The sequence below is a fragment of the Brassica napus genome, chromosome C7, assembly GCF_020379485.1.
Source record: "Brassica napus cultivar Da-Ae chromosome C7, Da-Ae, whole genome shotgun sequence".
Taxonomy (NCBI): domain Eukaryota; kingdom Viridiplantae; phylum Streptophyta; class Magnoliopsida; order Brassicales; family Brassicaceae; genus Brassica; species Brassica napus.
The window spans coordinates 22,562,922-22,583,145 of record NC_063450.1 but is presented as its reverse complement, the minus strand read 5'-3'; the positions used below and the strand labels follow the sequence as shown (position 1 = coordinate 22,583,145).

The following is a 20,224-nucleotide window of genomic DNA, read 5'->3' as shown; positions in this document are numbered from 1 at the left end:
CGGGTCTTCCTTCGCTTAATCAAGACTCGATGCTCAGAGGTAAATCATATATATGTTTTTTTAAATTATAATTATACCTAAGATCTGTCTTAAGATCCACCGTTAAACATGGTCTAAGCCCAAATGAATAAGAAAAATGTTATGTACTTGTTATGTGAGATTGGATATACTGTATCACTACATAAACATACTTGAAATTTATGCTCAACATTTTTTTTGGGCGATGACGATGATTAACTGAAACATTAAACAAGTCATCCGTACAGATTTTACTTGACATACAAAGTGATGGAGCTATCATATTGATGTTTGAGATGGAGTATCCTAATTCCTAAGTCTCTCCTACTCCGTCAGGTAAGCTCTTGCAGCAATTGTTGTATATTTCTTGTAGAGTTTACAACAATTTTGAAGGTTTATATATGTTGGTTACAATAAGTTTTTCTATAAGGTTAATAGCGAAATCTTTAAAGCTTTTCTAGGAATAATCGTGTCTTTAATGAGATTGGATTGTTTGAACACTACAGCATTTGAAAAGGGCCTGTGTCATGCGTCCCCACTTCCTTTAAGAAAAACAACAATGAATGGTTAAGTCTTAATCCAAAAAATGTTTTGGCCAAAAAATCATAACATAAATGAATCTCTTTTTTAAACCTAGAATTATGACACGGTTTGTCAATTGTAATTCTTTCAAATCTATTAAAAATCCCAATGGATTAAAAACCAGCCTTATGAAATGAATCAATGCAGAAACAAATAACCATAATCCGTAATTCGAAACCATCAGGCGTTTAACCGAAAACAAAACATAGAAAACGACAAAGATCCATCCGTCAGGAGCAAAAAAAGTGGAAAATAAAGAGATAGTACGCATCGACAAGACTTGTCCATCAGATCATAACAAACTCAGCCTTACCAACCGCCTGACAGCTGTCCGTTTCAACGTCCACCGCTAGTACAATCCCTGGAGAAATGTCCCGACTCTCCACAGGAGTAGCAGCTTCCTCCACCGCCGCCACCTCCTCTACCTCCACCGCCGTATCCTCCCCCTCCTTGGGAACACTCTCTCGCCATGTGACCTGGCTCACCACACTTGTAGCAGTCGCCTCCTCCTCCTCGGCCACCACCACCACCACCTCGTCCACCGTAACTTCCACGGCCTCCACCTCTTCCTCCGTATCCGTCGCCGCCAAAGCCTCCGCGTCCTCCAGATGAACCACGGCTGGTACCTTGGACTGGAGCGCCATCGGGTCCGGTCACCTCGATGGCTTTGGTACGGCCACTGTTGTTGTCGACCTCAACAAGGAACTCGACAGATTCTCCTTCAGCGAGGCTTCGGTATCCCTCAGATCTGATGGAGGACTGGTGAACGAAGAGATCTTCGCCGCCGTCTTCGGGGGTGATGAAACCGAACCCCTTCTCGGCAGCAAACCACTTGACCGAGCCCCTGCGCTTAGCACCGCCGTTGTCGTTTTCTCCACTCATCTTCTCTCTCTCTCTCTTTCTTTCTTTATTTCTTTGTCTACAAAACGAAGCCCTAGATACCTATTAACCCTCTATTTATATACTTCTTTAATGCTAATGACATCACCGTCCTCCAAAACTATAAAAGCCTGCTAATAGCCCATTAATAACGTAATGAGATGTAGCCCAAAAAGGCCCAAATACACCTCGTCGTTTAGGGTTTCATCTCTCCGAGTTTATATATAAACTAAACCATCATCTAACGCAGAATCTCTTCTCGTTGGCCGTCATGGTAATGCTTCAATCACACTAGTTACCATGTTCTTAGCTTGTAACGTGCTTCTATGCTTATCTTATTGTTTTCTTCTTCTTTAGGTGAAGTACTCGCAAGAACCCGACAATTCCACCAAATGTAAGAACACTTGCTTAACTGATTATTATCTAGCTTTCACACTGTTATTGGGTATCTATAGTGATTAATTTCGTTTCGTTCGGTACGTTCCTTTAGCTTGCAAGGCGAGAGGAGCAGATCTCAGGGTCCACTTCAAGGTAAATTTCTAGTGCTTATGTTAAATCTTAGAAATGAATCTGATTAGCGTTTACTATAGGAGATTAGGACAAAACCTGATTAGCAAAAAGCAGGGCTCTGTTTTTGTACGTAACAGAGTTCACGTAAATGTCAGGAACATCGAATTGGTCATCGTGTTTGGGTGAACCTACGTTTTTTTTTTAATATCTGATGGGTTCAGTTCATGATGGTACATTTTAGCTTCTGTTCTAGCTCAAAATATCAACTTTGTTAATTGTTGTATCAATCTATATATAGTAACACCACCCACACTCGTTTATTGAAATGATTATTGCTATAGCTGATTAAAAGTTTGCATTTGTAATATTTAAACATTACAATATGCTTACGATGTTTAAGGAAACGAACACTAGGTTCTTTTACTGATCTGGGTTAATCTGATATTGTGAACAGAACACTAGGGAAACAGCGCATGCCATCAGAAAGCTACCCTTGATCAAGGCGAAAAGGTACTTGGAAGATGTGATAGCTCACAAGCAAGCTATCCCCTTCACACGTTTCTGTCGTGGTGTTGGACGTACTGCTCAGGCAAAGAACAGGCATTCAAACGGTCAAGGTCGTTGGCCTGCCAAGTCTGCTCAGTTCGTTCTCGATCTTCTCAAGAATGCTGAGAGCAATGCTGAGGTGACTTTGAACTCGTTACTGTTGACTTTGTGTTACTGAGTTGGCGCTTCTTTAATTTACTAATAACCGATTGATTATTATCAGGTCAAAGGGTTGGATGTTGATGCCCTTTTCATTTCGCACATCCAAGTGAACCAAGCAGCAAAGCAGAGGCGGAGGACATACCGTGCTCATGGAAGAATTAATCGTATGTTCTCTTTGCAACTGCTTTTTATTTCCAACTTTTGTTTATTTTTCGCATTGTGCTGACTCTTTTTCATCTGCAGCTTACATGTCAAACCCATGCCACATTGAGTTGATATTGTCAGAGAAGGAAGAGCCTGTGAAGAAAGAGGTAATGTATCAATCTCAATGCCCAACCATCACCCGTTGATTGATATGCTTTTCTCATGTCGTATCTTGTTTAATTTTCAGCCGGAGACTAAGTTGGCCGCCAAGTCCAAAAACGGAGCCTCGTCTTGAGCCTAGGGACTGTAGTTATCGTGTGGTCACATTGTGTGATATATTTTGTTCACTTTTATTACTGCAAGACAACGCAGCCGATTAAAAAACTTAAGAATATGATTATTGAATTTTGGATAACAGAAGCGTTGACTTTATTTACAAATCATTACAAAATCGTGAAGTTAAATCTTCAAACGTGGCTCGGTGTGATTAAAGCTTTCAAACATTATTATCTGACAAATAATTAATCATTTTCTGCTGTTATAAGTACGTGGTGAATGTCAAGTCTCATGTTCCACGTTACAACAGTTGAATAAATGATGCAATAAGCGATCAATCCAAGTCGTTAATTAAAATGGACTTGTCGTCGCTGATTATACCCGGCTTGACGGACGACGTAGCGGCGCTCTGCCTCTCACGAATCCCGCGCTCAAACTTTCGTGTACTTTATCAGGTCTGCTGGCGGTGGAAGACATTCCTCATGAGCGAGCATTTCACCGCCGTTCGAAAGTTGACCGGAATGGTGGAGGAATTCATGAGTGTTTTGGTGGAAACCGTGCCTGGCAAGAAAGTGTACTGGGAAGTTTTCGACAGCTCGGGGAACAAACTGGGACAGATACCTAACGTCCCTGGGCCAATGAAGTGGGGATACGGCGTCACGGTGCTCGGTGGCGAGAAGATTTTGTTCATCGGTGGATATACGGGGATCCCCGGAGGCTGTGTGACCAATAGAAACACTCCCCTTGCTTCGGCTGATGTTTACGAGTTTGATCCTGCTACTAACAGGTCTTCTTCTGACTCTCTTCCATTAGTTCTCTTAGAAATCTGATCAATATGTGACATACATTTCTCTAAAGAAACATAGAGGTTATCTTTTCTTCAGGATTCTTACACAACTGTATGGTAGTAGAGTGATTTGAGTCTGGTGTTCAACTGATTTCTTGATATCTTGTTGTAATGATATAAACAGATGGGGGAAACTGCCGGACATGAACATTACCACGTTACAACTTTGCATTAGCTGAAGTGGACGGCCTTTTGTATGTGGTTCGAGGCTATACCAATGATGGTTATTGCCTTCTCAACTCTGATGTATACAACCCGGAAACTAACCAGTGGACCCTTATGGATTGTCCACAATTCAGAAATATCAGTGGCTTCGCATTCTCCTTCAATTCCAAACTCTACGCTATAGGTGGGAACAAGAAAATGCCAAGAATGGACACTGATTAAACTAAGTTTCTTACTCGTACATACATTATGATGTTCTTTTCAGGCAATGGATCATGCACCGTCGACATATATGACCCCAAAACAAAGAAATGGGAAGAGTTAGAGTTGGCGAAATCAATGTCGGTCTATTCCTACACTGTTGTGAGGAACAAAGTGTATTTCTTGGACAAGGACATGCCTGGACGTCTGGGGGTGTTTGATCCAGAGGAGAATTCATGGACCACGGTGTTTGTGCCTACGGTGGCGGGAGGTTTCCGGTTTGGAGTAGGGCAATGGAACAATAAGGTTCTGTTGTTTTCAAGGCTTTCTGTACACGAGACCATAATGAATGATTTTGATAAAGAGAAAGGGTCCAAGTGGAAATATTGTAGTCAGATTAAACCATCTGGTTCTCACTTGTTCAGCGTTCTCATCAACTTCTGATTTCCCCCTCTGACTTCAATCTTTTCTCTAGTGTGCGTACGTGCTTAACGTTTTGTGGCTGGGTCTTGTGTGTCTGGCAAATGCCCTCAACTTTGTCAACCTGATTCTTATATATGTTAGGTTTGTAATGTACCACTAAACTTGTGTGTGTGTGTATAAATCGTACAGGGGCGACTCGACCCTAATCGAAACGATTTCTTAAAATCCGATTAATACACGATTTAAATCAGTTTAAATTGTTTTCAATAAATTAAAATCGATTTGTATCCATATGAATTGGTCTAAATCTAAAAAAAGTAATAATGTTTGTAAAAATCCATAATTTTGCTTAATTGTTTTTTTTTGTTTTGTATATCTAATTTTGATAATTCATAAAATAATTTTATGATTAAATCTAAAAACTAAAATATCTTATATTTAAAATAAATCAATAATTCTTTAACGTTTAGGCTTCGTCTACCCCAAATAATCGGTCTAGTAGCTACTCATCTACAAAACGATTAGTTATAGCCTAGTGATTTTTTAAACATTGGCTTTTCTATTTTTCATTCTTGATTATAGTGCAAAATGTCTGGTCTTATAAGAGTTATAACCAGTGCTGATAAATATGGAAACGACAGCTGAAATGGGACCATAAGATAGGCTCGTTAGCCAATGGTGTGTTATGCATGAGATCATCTATGATACTAACACCAAGCCTTTTTACGATGATTAAAACTGTTAAAGGTTTGGATGTTGATGCCCTATTCATTTCTCGCATCCAAGGGAACCAAGCAGCTAAGCAGAGGCGTTCCGATTAAAAAAAAAACGTGAAGATATGATGATTGGATTTTGGATAAGAAAAGCGTTGACTTTATTTACAAATCAACGGAATATCATGAAATAATCTGAATTTGATTAGAGCTTACAAACATTAACGTAGAAATAATAAATCATCTTCAATTGTGCTTATTTATCCACGAAAACACTTGTTCAACGTAATCTAAGAGGTATCAATAGAATTCCTCCCCTTGCTTCGGGTGAGGTTTTCGAGTTCAGTCCTGCTACTAACAGTTCCGCCATCTGAATCTCTCTTCTATTAGTTCTATTGCAAATCTGATCAAATATGTGACATACATACACATACATCTTCTCTAAAGAAACATAAATCTTTTCTTCAACTGATTTCTTGATTATCTTGTCTGAATGATATCAACAGAAACCCTCCCCTTGCTTCGGCTGATGTTTACGAGTTCAATCATGCTACTAACAGGTCTTCCATTTGAATTTATCTTCTCTTACAAATCTGATCAATAATGTGAAATCCATCTATGCATCTTGTCTAAAGAAACACAGAGGTTTTCTTTGAACTGATTTCTTGTCGGAATGATATCAACAGCTGGAGAAAACTGGCTGACATGAACATACCACGTTATGACTTTTCATTAGCTGAAGTGAACGGCCTTTTGTATGTGGTCCAAGGCTTTAGAAATGGTGGTTATTGCCTTTTCAACTCTGAAGTATACAGCCCGCAAACCAACTAATGGAGCCTTATGGATGGTGAGTATTTACCATCAGCTGCTTTGCTTTCTCCTTCAAGTCCAAACTATACGCTTTAGGTAGGAACAAGAAAATGCCAACAGGGGACACTAGTTAATTAACCAAGTTTTTTTTTTTGAATTCTTACATAATTGATGATGATCTTTTCAGCCAACGCATCCAGCATCATGAACATATATGACCCTAAAACGGAGACGTGGGAAAAGTTAAGTTTGAAGGAGTTATTGTCGGTCAGTTCCTACACTCTTGTGAGGAACATAGTGTATTTCTTGGACAAGGACTTGACTGGACGTCTGGGAGTGTTTGATCCAGAGAAGAATTCATGAACTGATGACTTTGTGCCTGCGGTAGAGGGAGGTTACCGGTCCGGATTAGGGCAATTGAACAATAAGGTTCTGCTGTGTTTTCACGGCTTTCTGTACGTGAGACCTTAATGAATGATTTTGATAAAGAGGAAGGATTCAAGTGGAGAGATTGTGATCAGATTAAACCATCTGGTTCTTACTTAATACACGTTCTCATCAACTTCTGATTTCCGTGTGTGTGTGTGTGTGTGTGTGTGTGTGTGTAACGTTCTCTGGCTCCATCATTCGCTGAACGATGCCTCTGACGTTAATGGCCCTCTGTTTCCCGCTGCTCGGTTTGATTTCACAAAATCGTAAATTTAATTAGGAAAAGATACTTTATACTCTCGGTAAGTAATATTTTTTCTCTTTTTTATTGAATTATGATTATATATTTATATCAAGTCTCTTCCAAATTTTCAGATATAATAGATGAACACTAAGAGGACTACAATTTCATCCGTCTGGACATTGTTCTCGAACCAGATTTGTTATTATTGTTCTGTCTCTTTGTTTTTAATCCATCTCAAATACCTTTCTTGGTATATATGTCTCTATGTAATTTATTTACTTATTTCAGTTTTATTTTTATATGGGATGAAAAGGGTCAACACCTTAGAAGAAGAAAAGAATCAAAATCGCTACATGTGGTTTTGGATAGAAGATTATAAGTTTCTCAGGCTATTCCTTTTTCTATTTATTTATTTATTTATTTATTTTATTCTTCAGTTTTTATGTGAGAAATTTCCCTTCGACACGCTCTTAAATTTAGGTTTTAAGCGGTGAAAGTAAATATGAAAAGAATGAGTATAGAGAAATAACATGAATAGAAAAGAATATTTATTTTATTTGTTCAATACTAATTATGATAAGAAATGTTTGTGTTTACTAGTCTATTATTATAAGAAAATGTTGGTCTCTCTCCTGTGAAGACACCTCAACATCTACGTTAGAAAGTCGGAGGCTGAGAACGCGACACGTGTCCATACAAGCAATCCGCACCGTTTCATTAAACTATGTGTTTCGTGGACTTTTATTTGTTCTGGGCTTTAAATTTGTTCAATTCGGCGAGCAGGCAATAAGTGTCTACAATTGTAAACGCGGTTCTGAGCGTAGCTTTCGTATTAGGGTTTCCGATTAGCTCTTGTCAAGACAGAACCAGAGTTATAGAGATTCGTTTCAGCTTCTTCCCAACAATTTATACCAAGCGGTGGAACTCCGATTATAAAAGGTAAGTTTTCCTACTATTACAACTATCTCTCACTCTCTCTAAACAAGACAGTTAACGCAGTGATCTTCTTTTCCAATCTTAAGACCGAACGATACTCCTCCACCGTTCAAGTCCGGTACAGATTCTGGGAGGCCAGAAACGTCCCGGCGCGCCCAGAACGCATGGGAGTCGATATGTTGCTGCTTGATTCCCTGGTATGTTATGTTCCTCCGCTGTAGTTTGTTTTGTTCCTCCAGTGGAGTTCATAACTAGATTGTTTTTTTTTACAGTATCGACAGCGTTCTACAGCAGAAGACAGCATTCTAGATATCAGTCGCGAGTTTGAGTTTGTGGAACAAAGGTAAATATCCCTAAAGCTCTAATTAGTATGCCTAAGATATTTGATCCCTACTCGAGTTATATCGGAGACGGCAGATGGAGAACGAATGTTTTGCATTTCTGTGTTTTTTTTTTGAAAAAAATCATCTCACCAATCTTTTCCTGTAAATTTGAGAGTTTCATCTGTGGTGATAATCATGGATTTTAGATTAATTGGGTTCTCGTTTACAAGTATATGCGTCATTTATTCCATTCCAAGAGACGTGTACTCTATTTATTATCTCCGTTTGGTGATTTTAATCTTAAAGTTCTGTTTCAGATTTGATGATTGATACATTCAGTAAAAAAAAAATGTCTTAGTTTGAATAGTTTATCTTCAAGTTTGTTAGTGCTTTCAACTGTTATTTACAGTTTGAAGTCAAGGGAGTCTCTAAACTTTTTATTCATACGCTTTCTGCAGCAAAAGCTCCTGCAGCGCTTCCACCATCAAGATATGTGTTTTGTATTTTTAGGTCATGGGTTTTCTGCAAGTACTCCTCTACACAACAGCATCACGAATTGAGGGTTAGTCTCCTTTTTTAGGTGTACTTGAGAAATTAGAGAACCGACCGGTTAGTGAAGAAGCTTAAAGTCTAACACAAAACAATAAATTTGATTTCTGCAGTGTAATCTCAAGATGAGGTTGATGGTTCTGAATTGAGTTTTTCCATGAGCATCTTATATTTCGCACAAGGCATGAAAGTTTATGTTTTCATGAAAATCTTACTTACTCAGCTTTGTATAAGATATTGAAAACATGATCTGTAATTTGGTCCTCTGTGATTCCTTGAACCAACCTATTGGTTTTCGTTCAACCTCTGTCTTTTCCTGAGCTAAAACCTTATTTTGGCATTTTTTTCAGATTTATAGGAACTTCTGCCCGGAACATGGAAAACCTTGACAGTACACCGAGGCTGAAAGCTAGCTTCAATTTGTACAAAGAACGCTGGGGTAGAAACATCTGTCTCACATTGCACCAACTACATTCGGTGAGAATACACTTTCTCCTGCAGAATTTTCCTTTTCCTTTTGTGAACTAAGCCCTCAAGAAAAAGAAAAAAATACACAATGGAATCCATTGGTTTGATTCACTTTCGTACAAAATTTCTCTATTCTCTGTGGATTTGAAGGTTTTTTTTTTTTGGTTTAGCAAAGAAACTGATCGTAGCTTTGTTTTGGTTCCTTGACAGGGATACGACGGTTGATGCTTTAAACACCTTCGTCTGCAAAACTGGTACCGGGAAACATGTTCCCAGAGCTCTATTTATCGTTCTCAAGCCCACTGTTGCGGTTATGGTGCGTTGAAGTTTTGAGCTAGAGATCTCCCTCAAATGTCTCCATTTTTTCTTTCATAACCCAAAGTCGCCATTGCTCTTTTTGCAGGTCCACCTAACGAATCTAGAACATATTAATGAGAACCACATGCATTAAGGAACATAAGGAATTGGTAATGAGGAATCTGGCGAGCCAACCAGCAGCACGAAGAAAGGAGCAAAATGTGGTGGCGACGGAATCAGAGCAGATACACGTGTCACACATAATGTGTGATCTGTTTGGATAATGTCGATGTAAACATCGTTAGGATTCTGGTGGGATGCAAGCGAGTGTTAGTAAAGGAGAAAATTTTAGGGCTTAAATATTTGGTATCATGCAGTTTTGATATTCTTCCGTTTTCCTTCGGATTAACGAGAAAATCTTTTTCAACTCTTATTAGTTAGTGACAAACACTCGAGTTGCTATTTCTTTGTGGTAATTATTTTCAACCGTCTAGATTGACCTAGTCTCAGTTTGGTCTTTCATATATTTTATCTGTATTCTTATAACCTTATAGAAAGGTTGGTGATATTATTTTTAACTTTGGGATCAATATATATACGTTTGCATTTCTTATATAGTGTTCTAAATTTATAAATCCTCTCATAAACAAAAAAAAAATCCATGCAAACATAATCACTAGATTCGTATTATACATAAACTAAACAATGATTTGATGAAGTAATAAAAACTATGAACTAGAAAATTTACATGGAGAATTTCTAGATTCGTGTACTATAATTTTTACATGAACCATTTTCAGATTTAAAAATCCATGCAGACATAATCACTATGTGTTTCATGCAGACATAATCATCTTATAATTGTTTATTAATACATATATTTTCAAATTTTAAATAGAACATCGAATTATATATATATGACAAACAAAATAAATTATTGAAAACAGTGAATATTCAATTTTATAATATGAAATCATATTATAAAAATATCCAAAAGCTAAATCTCATGTATATGTCTAATTATAACATATTATAATATTTAAATAAAAACCCGCGTAGTGCGGACACAAATCTAGAATTCAAGTAACCTTTTAAGACTTCATTATAACATAAATACCAAAACAAACAACAACAATTGTTTATAATAGAAATTCCTAACATTTTCCCGAAGAAATATAATAACTTTGACACATGGTTCTTCTAAATTAAAACCTCATTCTCCAGTATTTTATAAACACTCGCAGAAAATGGTATTAGAAAACTCGATCTCATTTTCTTTTGATCGAATCCGATTGATTTATGTATTTTATAATATTATAAAACTGAAAAATTATAAAAGCTTACAATTCAGGATTAAAGCAGCAAAAATACTAAGAATTCAATTACTTTTAGTTTTATAGTTGAAATTTGGTATATGCAACATAATCATACTCACACACAACTTAACATAAGAGAAAATTGCGAAATTGCCAAAATACTACATTCATAATACCACTTTTCATGTTTACACTAATCACTTTTCCCATCGCTTTTAAAGAGGGAAAAAACATTTATAACATTAGGGTTAATTAATTTAGACTTAGGGTTTAGAGTTGAGGGGTAGGATAAAGTTTTTGAAATGTAAAATTTAGGATTCTAATAAATAAATAAATACTTAAAATTATATAAAAATAGTTTCAAAAGAATTTTCAATTTTCAAAAAGAAATTTTGAAAAAAAAATTCAAAAAAAAATTTTTATAAAAAAGTTCGAATTTGAAAAAGCGTAATTCGAAAACATTAAAAAATAATAATTCATTTAAATAACTATTTATTATATATATAGAGAAAATGGTATAAGAATCTTTTGTCTCTTAATGAATAAGATATTTTGAAAATGTCTCTTTATTAGTGGTAAATATGAAAATTCCCAAAAAAAAAACTTACACAAAATTATATATATTTTTTTAAACCCGGTCTATCAAATTCCGCGCGTAGCGCGGACCGACCATAGTTTCTTAGATTTAAATGAATGACAAGGAATTATATCTAACAAATATTCTTAATAAATAGTATAATTTATAAGGTATTAATAGGAATTGATTATTCCCATTAATTCCATATGTCACCATTTAGATCTGATGTTGAAACTAAGAGATTTTTTTGTCTGTATGGATATTATATTTATCGAGGAAAACTTTTATTTTTACTAATATCAATAACTTTGAAACCGAGCAGAGCTAGATCAATCTACCTCCATTTTTTTTTCCTTTCTTCTTCCCATCACATTCGCTTGGATAAGAAGATGACTATGCTGCTGCTGCTACTACTACTACTCTTCTTCAACATTCTTACTGAACGATGCCTCTGACTTCAGTGGTCCTCTGTTTCTGGCTGCTCGGTTTGATTTCACCAAACCGTGAATTTGATTTTGAAACTTGACTCGGTTTGATTATAGTCTACAAACATTAATATAGAAATAACCAATCATTCTCATGTTGTCAATATTACAAATCCCATAGTCGTCATCTTTGAAAGTAAACAGTTGACTATGATTAGTTTAGCAAGATATAACACTTGGTCAATGTATTCCACGTTACAACAGTTGAATATGATGATTACTGTTTTTTATATAGTAATTTTTCTGAATATAATAAATGCATGCAATGGACTTGGAGCATTAGAATCCAAGTGGTAAAGAACAAGTAAAATGGAGTCGTCTTCGCCGATCATACCCGGCTTGACGGACGACGTGGCGGCGCTCTGCCTTTCACGAATCCCGCGCTCAAACTTCCGTCTCCTTTCTCAGGTATGCCGGCGATGGAAGACATTCCTCAGGAGCGAGCATTTCACCGCCGTTCGAAAGTTGACCGGGAGGATGGAGGAGTTCATGTGCGTTCTGATGGAAGATAAGCCTGGCACAAGCGTGTACTGGGAAGTTTTCGATAGCTCTGGGAACAAATTGGGACGGATTCCTAACATCCCTGACCCTGGGCCACTGAAGTGGGGTTACGGCGTCACGGTGCTTAACGAGAAGATTTTGTTCATCGGTGGATTTACGGGGAGTATTGGCACTCCCCTTGCTTCCCCTAATGTTTACGAGTTCAGTCCTGCTACTAACAGGTCTTCCATCTGAATCTCTCTTCTCTTACAAATCTGATCAAATATGTGACATATTTGTTCATGTCGGAATGATATAAACAGCTGGAGAAAACTGGCAGACATGAACATACCACGTTACAGCTTTTCATTAGCTGAAGTGGACGGCCTTTTGTATGTGGTCCAAGGCTTTAGCAATGATGGTTATTGCCTTTTCAACACTGAAGTATACAACCCCAAAACCAACCAATGGAGCCTTATGGATGGTCCAAAAATCCAGGTCGCCATTGGCTTCGCATTCTCCTTCAAGTCCAAACTCTACGTTTTAGGTATGTAGGAACAAGAAAATGACAACAATGGGTTTAACTAAGTTTTTTATTTATTTATTTTTGAAATAATTGATTATGATCTTTTCAGACAATGGAACGACCACAATCGACATATATGACACCAAAACGAAGACATGGGAAATGTTAGAATCAGATGAATTAACGGCTGTTTATTCCTACACTGTTGTAAGGAACAAAGTGTATTTCTTGGACAGCGAAAGGCCTGAACGTCTGGGAGTGTTTGATCCAGAGGAGAACTCATGGACCAGGGTGTTTGTGCCTACAGAGCCGGGAGGTTTCCAGTCCAAATTAGGGCAGTGGAACAATAAAGTTCTGCTGTTTTTACGGGGTTCTGTTGGTAAGACCATAATTAATGATTTTGATAAAGAGGAAGGGTCCAAGTGGAGAGACTGTGATCAGATTAAACTATCTGGTTATCACGTCTACAGTGTTCTCATCAAGTTCTGATTCCCCCTTCGACTTTATCCTTTTCTCTAGTGTGTGCGTCTGGCCACAATTCCCCCTCAACTTTGTCAATGATATTCCTACATGTTTGGTGTGTAATGAACAAACATTAAGTTTTGATATGGTTTGTATTTACAATTGTTGGTTTGAATATTGGGCATGTGCAAAAAGTGATCTTTTGTTGCGAGTTGTACGAAAAGAGTAAGAGATTCTCAGAAATCATCAGGGGGTGTGAATCTCGCCCTTAAGAATGCAATTGCTAGTGACTATGAAACCATTGACTTGACCAGTCTGTGTTCAACTCATCATAGATAGTGTCATATAAATAAACAACGTGGTTAAGGATGAACCAAGTTGGTGCGTGCTCGTTGCAAAGACAAGTATCGTAGTAGCTGACAAAAAAAATCTTAAATGACAATAACAAAAGAAAGCACGATTACTCTTCAAAAATCTTTACTCGTAGCAGACGGACTCAACATGTAGAAACCATAACCCAACAACAAAATGTTCAAGAAGGAGACTTCATCTACCATTGTAAATTACTAGGCTTATCTTCCGCGCCTTACTCATTTTTTAGCCGCACTGGTACAGCTTTCTCCCTTGCTAAATCCCGATGCATCTGATGTACCACACGCCCTTAGAACAGCTTCATTCTACAAGAGAACCTCAAAAGTATTAAAACTACTAGTGTTGAAGAAGATACAAGGAAGCATATTAAGAGATATACAAGTTTTGCTAAAAACTATTCGTACTTTGGTTAACTATAACATTACTAAAGCTGAGATACTCTGTTCTTAGTTTGACAGAGAGATAGTAGAAACGTAAGGCCTATCAAGAACAAGATCTTGACAAGCATCAATGATTACAAACAACGCAATTGGCTTTTAACACACACAAGTTATTACAACTAATCAAACATGAGGAAATTAAATCATACAAAACTGAGCAAAACCTATTAACCAGTTTTGCAATGAACAATTTCAACAAGAAAGAAAAACCAATGAACACAGTCCTAATCTATCCTTATCCTAAATACTGAAGATTCTGATACATAAACCCTAGAAGATGGAGAAGGAGAGAGTTACCTGCCAAACGCGACGGAGGCGGGTTTTGGCATTGGCTTTACGAGTAGAGGTAAGCTTGATTCTCTTCCAAATGAGCCCACCGGAATCATGCTTCTTCACAATCTCCATCACCCGTGTTCCCCAAAACGCACCCATGGCCGCCGCCTCTCCTCTCCTCTCCACAGTAGACAAAGCAAAACAAAAGGGTCCCCTTGGATTAGTTTGAGCATTGGATCAGCCCATTTGTTAGTAGACTAGGAGGCCGGCCCATTTATAATTACAGACTTACCAAATTTTGCTAAATACTTACCATGTTAGACTGTCAGTTCCATATATATATATAGCATTTTGTGGACAACAATTGTGCCTAGTAGTTTCTATCTTTAGGTCCATTGTTAGTGATGAAAGATTTTGGAAACTAATTGTGTGTTGAGCAAGTTAGGTTAAATAACATGCTGTCTCATGGAAGTAAGAGACGGGTGGGTCTTACAATTAGTTAACGATGTGGAACTGTGAAGACAAAAAGGATTGAGGTATGAATGGGGTGTACTTTCATCTTTTAATCTATATATCTCGAATTCTCAATTCATGTTATCTACAAAAATAATCCACCGGAGAAAGAGCACTACTGTTTTTTAAAATGCTGAAAACAACAACAACAACAACATATGCTCTCATCTCAAAAATAACTCTTAGGTGAAAAACCCAAGACAATACAACAAGATACAACGCTCTTTGAATTTACCACGGCTTAAGGTCACCAACAGGACCAGCGGTCCAGTTCAGTACCTTCTCACCCGCTTTCAAGTATACACTTCCGTCATGTGGTAACTTCCTGGCTAACCCGTTTAGTATCTGATGGAACGCGTCCCCTGGCTGCGCCGGTTGAGGGAAGAGCATGGCTTGTTTCATCGAAGGATTCGCCAGCAGTCTCTGTTTCCTTAAAATCACTTCCGTTGGTATTGAGGTCAGGATCGTGTCTAGCTCAGGGACGTCTTTCTCCGCGACAAAGACTCCTATTTCTTCCCAGGGGATGGCGTCTGCGAAAGGTAGAACTATGTCGTCCGCTATAATAACTGGAATGCACCCAAACACAACCGCTTCAACCAGCCTCGGGCTCCACGGAGCCCATCCTAGAGGACATAGACAGAAGATGGATCTCTGCATGTCTTCGTAGTATGTTGTAGGGTGGTCTGTTGAGATGTCGAATAGAGGGTTGTTCTTGAAGTTTTCCCACACCGCTGCTCTTGCGCCTCTACACAAAGAGACAGAAGTTTAACATTCAGCAGACTTCAAAACAAATTTGATCCTACATGGAAGCTAGCTTTCTAATGAAGAATGGTTACCTTGCGTAATAGCCACCTTCTGGGTCGTTGTTAACATCGTAAAACAGACCACGGAAGTAGACAAAGATAGAGCGTGGAACGTCTGGAGGAATAAGATGGGCCTGCATCTTCTGCGGTGGTGCAAAAGGAGGAATAGTGATGGAGCCTTGGTCCAAACACACATGGTTCCTCTGACCAAACGTCTGAACCAAAGTAGCACGCTTGAGTAGCGGAAGTATCCCTCTTTCAATGGCCTTTTCTTCCTGTTTAACATCAAATCTCCACTCAAATCACAGCACTATATTCTACAATCTTATCCAATAAACTCATATGCAAATCTACCTGGTAATGGAAGCAAGCTCCGAAGTCATGAGGCACAACAAAGAAGTGATCAGCACCTTCAGTCTTATTCCAATAAGGCCAGTTCGACGAGATGAGCTGTATAGCGCTTCTCATCATACGCGGCGACTTAAAAGGCAATGGCAAGCCCGTAGGAGTGAGATCGCAAGTGGGGTAGATAGGAGAGTAGAACCAATCAGCTTCATCGGGGTTAAGCGTTCGGACAGGACTAGATAAAAGGAACCTGTGCATAAAGATCTCAGCGGCGAACATGTGGGTGAGACAACGAGGGTCCTTTTGAAGTAGCTTCTTGTTGTACTTGCTTGGGAGCTCGTATACGTAGACTTTAAGCTTCCCCACTGGATTGTCCTCCAATACATCACCAGCACTTCCTGCGAGGGTTTCAAAGATTCAACCTTTTTCAGCAAATCAAATGATATGTCAACGAATTTGAACAAGGAAAGCAAAGAAGAGGTACCTGAGATTCGCTCTGTTCGAACATTGTGTTGAGCGGAAGAAGCGGAGAAGAAGAGGAAGAGGAGAATGGCGGAGAGGGAGGAGCGATTCGTCATTGTGGGTGGGGCTGGTCTGCAGAGAGGAGGAGGAGGAGGAGGAGAAGGGATTTAAGGGAAGAGTATCGTTGAGAGGTCATGGGGGGAGTGGTTGACGAGTTTACTTCGAGATTAGGTTTTAGGGTTTTTTTTATTAAGGAAAGGGAAGAAGCTAATTTGAAAGTGAAACGGAGAAGATGATAGAAAACGAAATAGCTTCAAGTTACAGTTAAGTTGATTTTTTTTGCTTGTCCTATACGATTATGGTTTGATTAAATGTCCAATGGGCCTCATAAAACCTACTAGCCCATTGTATAGCATACGTCGAGCTCAACGGACTTACAAAACTCATTAGTCACTGATAATAGGTTTAGTTAGCTATAATACTTGTAACAAGAGCCGTTTCTGAAGCCCAAAAGGAATGAGTTGGGTTCCAAGTGCGAGTGATGTTAAATTGTTAATGACTTGTCTGTGTAATAATATCCTAGATGGTTTATTGTGTGATGCGATGCCAAGTGAAAATTGATTTTTTTAAGGATGTGTTTTATATGTGAAAAGAATAAAGAAAACTAGCCACCGACTTTTAGAGTTGAAAAGGCGTTGATCACTGCTCCCTTTGTCAATGATATGTAAACCATATTCTTGTGGATTGATTGATACCACACGTATCTAACATCTCAATCAATCCACAAGAATATGCAATCAATCATTACTCCATACGTTTTGGTCTCATCCATCGTCACAGTCTTGCTCCTCCTCCTCTCCCGCCAGCCACCGTCTTCTCTGTCATCTGTCACCGTTCTCGTTCGATCCGCCTATTGTTGGATAATTTCAAGTCTGCTGAAACTTAACATATTATTAGATGTTTAATATGTTAAGATAAACACAATAAGTAAACCTAGAAATAGAAAAATGAAGTTTATATTTATGTTAGATTTGTATTTTCCATATCCCACATGTTAAAGGGAATTGCTTTTCATATAAATAAAGATCTAATGGAGAGGTGTTCCAAAAAAATCAAAAAGATTAAGAAGAGATCTAAGAGAAACATTGAGAATTTTAGTACGTTTTGAGTAGTTTCTAAAGCTAATAAAGAAAAGTTGTTCTTTATAATTCTTGTGTTTCTAGAGATCTTTGAGATTTGTGTGGACGAATCGCACCACCAACGCCAGTAGATAATAGTGAGGCATTCTATCGGTTCAAAAGATTTTACACCGATAGAGGAGGAGAGGTTGCCTCAGCTAAGTTCAATCTAGGTTGCACCGATAGAGGAGGATAGGTTGCCTCAGCTATGTTCAATCTAGGATGCACCGATAGAGGAGGAGAGTTAGCCTCAGATGAGCTCAATCTAGTTTGTGAATAAAATTGGATTGAAGCTATGACAGGCGAGTTGAAAACTATCACAAGAAACAAGATATGGGAGCTTGTAGATAGACCGACTGGTTCTGAGAAGAAAAGAGAAGAGGATCGAGTTTGTGTGTTACACAAGAGGTTGCATGTGTTATGCCAGACACCAAGAGCATGGAATGTGAAACTTGATCAGGTTCTCAAGGAAATGAGATTTGAGAAGTGCACAAAGGAACCATCAGTCTATCGCAAGACTGAAGGAGGAGACATCTTGATCATAGCCATCTACGTTGATGATCTATTTGTGACAGGAACTTCGTTTAAGGTGATTAGGCAATTCAAGGAGGAGATGTCTAAGAAGTTCGAGATGTCAGATCTAGGTAAGCTAACGTACTACCTTGGCATAGAAGTGATTCAAGGAGCAGACGGAATCAGAATAAAACAAGAGAGGTATGCTCAAGGAATCCTGTGTGACACAAAGATGGAAGCGTGTAAAGCAACTCAAATTCCAATGGAGGCGAATTTGAAGATCTCAAAAGATGATGATGAACGAGAGATAGATGCTACCGAGTTTAGAAGAATCATAGGCTGTTTGAGGTATCTGCTTCACACAAGACCCGACTTGTGTTACGCAGTAGGTGTTCTTAGCAGATACATGCACAATCCGAGAGACTCTCACAGACAAGCCATCAAGCACATACTGCGGTATGTGAAAGGAACAACAAACTTCGGTCTGTTCTTCAAGAGAGATGGGTCAAGGAGTGTCGTTGGTTATAGTGACAGCAATCACAACATTGATCTCGATGACGGGAGGAGCACGTCAGGTCACGCATTCTATTACGGTTCATCACTGATCACTTGGACGTCGCAGAAGCAGCAGACGGTTGCATTGTCATCACGCGAAGCAGAGTTCATGGCAGCAACAGAAGCCGCGAAGCAAGCTATATGGATCAAGGAATTGTTGAGTGAGATACTAAGCAAAGAAGGCGAAAAGGTCAAGCTTAGGATCGACAACAAATCAACCATCGCTCTAACGAAGAATCCAGTTTTCCATGAAAGGAGTAAGCATGTACTCAAGAAGTATCACTTCATTCGTGAATGTGTGGAGAACGGGCAGATCGAAGTGGAGCATGTGCCGGGTGTTGAGCAGAAGGCCGACATCCTTACCAAACCATTAGCAAGGATTATGTTCAAGCAAATGAGGAGCTTAATCGGAGTTCAAGAAATTGATCTCTCTAATTCAAGTTGGAATTAAGGGGGTGAATGTTGGATAATTCCAAGCTTGTGGAAACTTAACATATTATTAGATGTTTAATATGTTAAGATAAACATAATAAAGAAACCTAGAAATAGGAAAATGAAGTTTCTATTTAGGTTAGGTTTGTGTTTTCCATATCCCACATGTTAAAGGAAATTGTCTTTCATATAAATAGATATCTAATGGAGAGGTGTTCCAAAAAGATCAAAAAGATCGAGAAGGGATCTAAGAGAAACATTGAGAGCTTTAGTACGTTTTGAGTAGTTTCTAAAGCTAATAAAGAAAAATTGTTCTTTATAATTCTTGTGTGTCTAGAGATCTTTGAGATTTAACCTATTCATTTTCTTATATAACAAAAATGTTTCACAGCTGAAGTTTGACTCTCTTTCTCTCTCTCTCCATTGGTTGTGGGTTTTGCAGAGAGAGGAGTTAAGATAGTGGAGTGTGCATGCGTGATTGAGTTACCAGAGCTGAATGGAAGGGATAAACTAGGAGAGACGCCGCTTTTTATTCTTGTTAACAAGAATAAACCTTAAGGAAATGGGGGTTTATTGAATATCAAAAATGTTAATTTTAATTTGACCGATCCTCTTTGTTGTTTTCAACTTGTCATAATTGGCTCAGGCTACAAATTTGGCATTTCTCATGCCTGGATCATTTGATTGTTTTCCATGGGAGGTTTACATAACACACTTCTTGGTTTCTTGGTTAATAGAAAACTTCTACTAAAATGAGATTTTTCTATATTTCAGGATATCAAAAATTTAACTAATGGTCTGACTACAAGTACCTATAAAAAGGGTTCCTAGACCCTTTAACAAAGATTCAATTATTCAAGACTTCGACTGTAGAATTAGATAGTCATTTGCTCGTCTTTACTGCATACTTCATGATTCTGTAGTATAACAAATAATCCTACTTAAATCTTAATAAAAACTAAATGATCTC

General features: G+C 38.2%; 5 protein-coding genes, 1 non-coding gene and 1 pseudogene across 7 annotated transcripts; 4 read left to right on the top strand and 3 right to left on the bottom strand.

Moving 5' to 3' along the window:
* Positions 1-362: 362 nt before the first annotated feature.
* On the bottom strand, positions 363-1,482 carry LOC106425440 (cold shock protein 2). 2 transcript variants are annotated; one of them, XM_013866173.3, is made up of 2 exons: positions 914-1,482; positions 363-560 (listed from the first exon to the last, which is right to left on the bottom strand). In XM_013866173.3, the coding sequence occupies exon 1, from the start codon at positions 1,480-1,482 to the stop codon at positions 937-939; it is 546 nt and encodes a 181-aa protein (XP_013721627.1). In that variant the 3' UTR covers positions 363-560; positions 914-936. The 2 variants fall into 2 exon arrangements, with proteins under 2 accessions (XP_013721627.1, XP_013721628.1); XM_013866174.3 differs by having other exon boundaries at positions 363-556.
* Positions 1,483-1,602: 120 nt separating this feature from the next.
* Positions 1,603-3,258, top strand: LOC106425384 (60S ribosomal protein L17-1-like). The gene is made up of 7 exons (XM_048762445.1): positions 1,603-1,753; positions 1,837-1,873; positions 1,970-2,010; positions 2,444-2,674; positions 2,759-2,861; positions 2,941-3,008; positions 3,089-3,258. Exons 1-7 carry the CDS (start codon positions 1,751-1,753, stop codon positions 3,134-3,136), a joined length of 531 nt encoding a protein of 176 aa, XP_048618402.1. The 5' UTR covers positions 1,603-1,750; the 3' UTR covers positions 3,137-3,258.
* On the top strand, positions 2,094-2,227 carry LOC125591011. The gene has a single exon (XR_007327000.1). It is a non-coding gene; the product is annotated as a small nucleolar RNA snoR74 (small nucleolar RNA).
* Positions 3,259-3,383: 125 nt separating the features above from the next.
* LOC106425426 lies at positions 3,384-4,978 on the top strand (annotated as a pseudogene).
* A 6,310-nt stretch (positions 4,979-11,288) lies between these two features.
* Positions 11,289-13,545, top strand: LOC106425363 (putative F-box/kelch-repeat protein At1g27420). The gene is made up of 3 exons (XM_013866099.3): positions 11,289-12,622; positions 12,704-12,927; positions 13,016-13,545. Exons 1-3 carry the CDS (start codon positions 12,210-12,212, stop codon positions 13,393-13,395), a joined length of 1,017 nt encoding a protein of 338 aa, XP_013721553.2. The 5' UTR covers positions 11,289-12,209; the 3' UTR covers positions 13,396-13,545.
* A 169-nt stretch (positions 13,546-13,714) lies between these two features.
* On the bottom strand, positions 13,715-14,703 carry BNAC07G11490D. The gene is made up of 2 exons (XM_013866087.3): positions 14,478-14,703; positions 13,715-14,045 (listed from the first exon to the last, which is right to left on the bottom strand). The coding sequence occupies exons 1-2, from the start codon at positions 14,610-14,612 to the stop codon at positions 13,959-13,961; spliced, it is 222 nt and encodes a 73-aa protein (XP_013721541.1). The 5' UTR covers positions 14,613-14,703; the 3' UTR covers positions 13,715-13,958.
* Positions 14,704-15,003: 300 nt separating this feature from the next.
* On the bottom strand, positions 15,004-16,868 carry LOC106425347 (probable beta-1,4-xylosyltransferase IRX10). The gene is made up of 4 exons (XM_013866082.3): positions 16,599-16,868; positions 16,124-16,512; positions 15,803-16,044; positions 15,004-15,711 (listed from the first exon to the last, which is right to left on the bottom strand). The coding sequence occupies exons 1-4, from the start codon at positions 16,690-16,692 to the stop codon at positions 15,198-15,200; spliced, it is 1,239 nt and encodes a 412-aa protein (XP_013721536.1). The 5' UTR covers positions 16,693-16,868; the 3' UTR covers positions 15,004-15,197.
* Between the last annotated feature and the right edge of the window lie 3,356 nt (positions 16,869-20,224).